Raw genomic sequence first — 4,702 nt, 5'->3', positions numbered from 1 at the left:
CCACCATGTGGTTGCTGGGATTTGAACTCCTGACCTTCAGAAGAGCAGTCGGGTGCTCTTACCCACTGAGCCATCTCACCAGCCCCTAGGCTCATTTTCAGAGATGTGCAAATGCACGGCTTGACACTAAAATTCCAGTCTCTTCCTTCGTCCTTTCCCCATTCTGTTTTCACTTCAAGCCTTGTGCTCCTAGGGAAGAGACCGTCTTCCAACCACCCCCAGTGTCTGGACATTGTAGAACTCACAGTCGGAGTTCAACAAGCATTTGTCAGCAGCTCAGCCTCAAATGTCTTTTGGGCTGGGAGAAATGGCTTAGCAGTAAGGAGCGCTAGATGCTGTTACAGAGTTTGTGTCTTAACATTCACAGTAGGAAGCTCAAACCCGCCTATCTCTGACTCCATCGGATCTGACATCATTTTCTGGCCTCTCTTGGGGCAGGGACATCATTTACCCCGGCACAGGCGCACACATATACAAATAAATTTTTTTAATGTCTTTGACTAGGCATGGTGGTGCACACTTGTGATGTCGGTGTCAGGGATGCAGAGGCAGAAAAATCCTGAGTTCCGTGGCCTGATCTAATCAGAGGAAAAAAAAAAAAATCCTCGACGCAGCAGCTCTAAATGCACATCGACTGTATCGACACTCTACAGGTGAGGCCTAGAATAGAGAACAGGATCAATCCATTGCTTCTGACTGCCAATGAGTGAGGAGCGCTGTGATTGGCCGTTGTTTAGGTAAAAGAGTGAGCGCGGGGGTCTTCTGGGAAGTCATGGCGTCGCTGAATTGTAGGACTGCGGTCTGTGTGGTCTGTTTGGAGAAGCCGAAATACCGTTGCCCGACTTGCCGCGTGCCCTAGTGAGCCAGAGCGGGTAGTGGGTTCGGAGGGAGGCCGGGCTGCGGGCGGCGGCTGCGGGCAAGGGGTACGTGCTGCGGCCGCTCGTGCTGATCGTGCTGACCTGAGCCTGTCTGTCTCATTACAGCTGTTCGGTCACCTGTTTTCAGAAGCACAAAGGTAAGACCCCGGGCTAGCGTCGCAGCCCTTGCTCCTTCTTTGTACCGTACAGGCCCCATGCCCCCAGGATCCCGAAGCGGGAGGATTCCCGCCAGTTCAAAGCCAGCCTGACTACAGACTGAGACCCTGTCTCAAATAATCCAAAGCAAGTCAGCTGCTTTCTTGGGAAAAGTCTTAGCTATTTATTCGTCTTGACATTCTAGTGCAGCCCCTCACTATCGCAGAAATTGCCTTGGCTGAGGTCAATTAGCCAGCAATGGTTGTCTTTAAAATATGGTTGTTTATTGTTTACAATAGAAATTTTCTTTTTCTGTGTGGTATTTTGAGACAGGTTCTCCTCCTCCTCCTCTTTTTTTTTTTTTTGTTTTTTGTTTTTCGAGGCAGGGTTTCTCTATGTAGCTCAGGCTGTCCTGGGACTCACTCTGTAGACCAGGCTGGCCTCGAACTCAGAAATCCGCCTGCCTCTGCCTCCCTAGTGCTGGGACGTGCGCCACCACGCCTGACTTCACTATATATTCTATACTCCTCCCAGACTTACAATCCCCATGCCTTAGTTTCCTAATGCTGGGATTAAAGGCACAAGCCACCATGGCCCAGCTGAGACTGGCTCTTTTTTCATGTAGTTCAGGCTGGCCTATCTATCAAGATCATGTTTTGTCATCCCCAAATGCTAGGATTATAGGAGCCACCAGAACTGGCTAAAATAAGTTTCTGACCTATTGAGAATGGAGCTGGAGCGATGGCTCGGCTGTTAAGAGCTTCTTGTTGCTTTCCCAAGGTTCTGAGTTCGGTTTTCAGCACCTGCCTACTGAAGGCAACTTGTAGGTCCATTCCCAGGGGCTCTGATTCCCCTTCAGGGGCTCTGACTCCCTCTTCTGGCCTCCGTAAACACTGCATACATGTAGCACATTTTCCCTCTGTCTCTCTGCTGTTTTCTCCCACCCCAGGCTCAGATCTATCCCTGCCGAAATGCTTGCTTTCTGCTTGTGAAAGCTCGCTCCGTTAAGTCTCTGGGCTTCCTCAGGTAGACTTAGAGCAGACTTTTCTTACCTTATCCATGTCTTCCATGACTACTAAACCCCTCTGATCTGGGAGGGAGTTATGACCTTCACATCTGTATTCCTAGCGGCTCATGGGTGCACACATGCGGTAACTGTTGATGAATTGTGTTATGTTTATAGAAGTAGCTGCCATTAATTCTGGGGGAAGTCCTGTGAAGCTAGGGTGGGGCACACAACCACCTTGGCCAGGTCAGAGCTTAGTCGGCTTCCTTGCCCCTTCTGCCGGACTCACGGTTCTCTCTGACTGATCACTTGGTTTGACCTGTCTCTCTCTACCCAGTACACATTCAGTACACTGGGCGTGATGGAGACTTGCAGCCTTGTTGGCTGGCATGGAGGGTTGTGTTTGGCTATGCCTGAAATTTGTGTCTCTCTCAGAGCAGTGCAGCTCTGAAGCCCGACCTGTTGAGAAGAGAAGAGCAGGGCCTCCTGTGAGGTCTGAGGAGAGCAAAGGTGAGGTGATTGGGGCTTTTGTTGTTGTGTTTGTTTTTCAAGAAGGGGCTTCTCTGTATAGTCCTGGAAATCATTCTGTAGGCCAGACTGGCCTTCCTTGCCTCTGCCTCCAGAGTGCCGAGATTAAAGGCGTGCACCACCACTACCTAGCATGGTGGTTGAGTTTAAACAACACCCTTCAATTGATTTCAGAGATACTAAATGGGAAGGAAAAGAGGGGGTAAATGGACAGGATACAGGAGGATGCCTTTTTGGGGAAGCAGCAGCCTCAGCAGGGTGGAGTACAGACTAGTCACAGGAGTACAAACTAGCATCCTGAAGCATGGCTCTGGGGAGGCTGGGGTTAGGCCCATGTGGGAGGCTTCCTTTGAATTGGGTCACCTCCTTGCTGCTGAAATCGTCTTAGATTTCCAGCAGTAATGTGCTGTCCTCCACTCACACATTTCATGCATCCATGCGGCTCCTCACACATCCGTCCTTAATGCTTCCTGGGTGCTGTCGATCTGCACACAACCCCTTCTGTGCCTCAAAGAGGTTCTTAAGAGTCACAGAAAGAGCTGGGCTGCGTGTCCTTTGAGAAACGTCTAGTATGGGCTTGGGCGTATCTGTCTTTGGTGAAAGTGGGGGGTGCTATGCTTGTCAGGGCTTTATAGGGCCTCGTTCACAGCCATAGCCCTGGGTAACGAGGAGGCTAGGAAGGGTGCTGTCTGCAGACCACAGCATGTCATGCTCTTGTGAAGCGCAGTCACCATTCTGCCACCTACTCTTGGTTTAATTGTGAAGCCAGAGAAGCAAGCTGTCATTTTATTTGAACACGACTGTTAGTGTGCCCTCGCTGTGGCACCCCAGTACACACATGGTCGACATGGCTGCCCTGGCTTCCTGAGGCCTGACCAGCTGTGCTCTACACTCCTCAGATGACGACTCCGTAGCTGATTTCCTCAACAGTGATGAGGAAGAAGACAGAGTGTCTCTGCAGAATTTAAAGAATCTAGGTAAGTCTGCGCTGGACTTGTTAACTGTTAGCCATTTTGTTTGTGCTCTAAGGCCGTGGGGCATGGGAGAGTGGAGCACGGACTAAGTCGTGCAGCAGTCTACCCTTTTTTATCTTCAAAGATTTTCTTTTGGGGCTGGAAAGATGGCTCAGTGGTTAAAGAGCACTGGCTGCTCTTCCAGAGAACCTGGGTTCAATTCCCAGCACCCACATGGCAGCTCACAACTGTCTGTAACTCCAGCTCCAGGGCAAAACACCAATGTACATAAAATAAAAATAAATAAATCATTTTAATAAAAAAAGGAGAAGAAAATAAAAGATTTACTTTTAAGTTCTGTGCACCTGAGTACAGGGGCTGCTAGAGGCCAGAAGAGGGCATTGGGTTCCTGGAGCTGTAGTTACAGGTGGGTGTGAGCCACTCAGCATGGATGTGGGACCTGAACACAGGTCCTCCACAAGAGCAGTGAGAGCATGTGACCAACCACTGAGGCATCTCTCCATCAGTGCATCCCACATTGGTGGGCACACATAGAAGGCAGAGAAGAACTCTTGTCTCAGGTATTGAACTCTGGTCATCAAAGCTTGGCCGTAAGTACCTTTCCCTGCTGAGCCATTTTGCCAGCTCTCCTTTTTTTCCTTTTAAAAAGGGATTTTTTTTTTTTTCTTTTTGAGGAGCTTGCAAGATCACTTAATTGACAGCGCTTACAGTGCAAACTTTATGACCTGCCTTTAATCTCTAGCATCTCTGTTTATTTAAAAACAAGAAAAAGCCAGGTGTGGTGGCTCACGCCGTTAATCCCAGCACTCGGGAGGCAGAGGCAGGCGGATCTCTGAGTTCAAGGCCAGCCTGGTCTACAAAGTGAGTTCCAGGACAGCCAGGACTACACAGAGAAACCCTGTCTCGAAAAAACCAAACAAAAAACCAAACCAAAAAAACCCCCAAAAAACAAAAACCCAAGAAAAAGAGCTAGGTGCTGTAATCCTAGCATTAGGGAGGTAGCTACAGGAGGATCCCAGTACCTTGTTGGCAGTCAGTCTGTCTGAATTGGTAAGAGACTGTCGCACCCCCCCTCCAAAAAAAAGGTGGGGGGAACGAGCGGAGTGTGATGGCATGAAACTTTCTCCCAGCACTCACAGTCAGGGCTACATATGTCTCCCAAAAAAAAAAAAAAAAAAAAA

The 4,702-nt window shown here is 49.2% G+C and overlaps 1 protein-coding gene across 1 annotated transcript in view; it reads left to right on the top strand.

Moving 5' to 3' along the window:
- The first annotated feature begins 723 nt into the window (after nucleotides 1-723).
- Nucleotides 724-4,702, top strand: part of Znhit3 (zinc finger HIT-type containing 3) — a 7,582-nt gene continuing 3,603 nt past the window's right edge. The window contains exons 1-4 of the mRNA XM_021176609.2: nucleotides 724-858; nucleotides 984-1,015; nucleotides 2,455-2,529; nucleotides 3,447-3,524. Coding sequence (XP_021032268.1) covers nucleotides 773-858; nucleotides 984-1,015; nucleotides 2,455-2,529; nucleotides 3,447-3,524 — 271 coding nt within the window. The 5' untranslated portion in view covers nucleotides 724-772. The remainder of the gene's footprint in view (nucleotides 859-983; nucleotides 1,016-2,454; nucleotides 2,530-3,446; nucleotides 3,525-4,702) is intronic.

This window comes from Mus caroli, chromosome 11, assembly GCF_900094665.2.
Source record: "Mus caroli chromosome 11, CAROLI_EIJ_v1.1, whole genome shotgun sequence".
NCBI classification, from domain to species: Eukaryota; Metazoa; Chordata; class Mammalia; order Rodentia; family Muridae; genus Mus; species Mus caroli.
The sequence above is the reverse complement of the archived record's forward strand: the minus strand, read 5'-3'. Positions and strand labels throughout refer to the sequence as shown.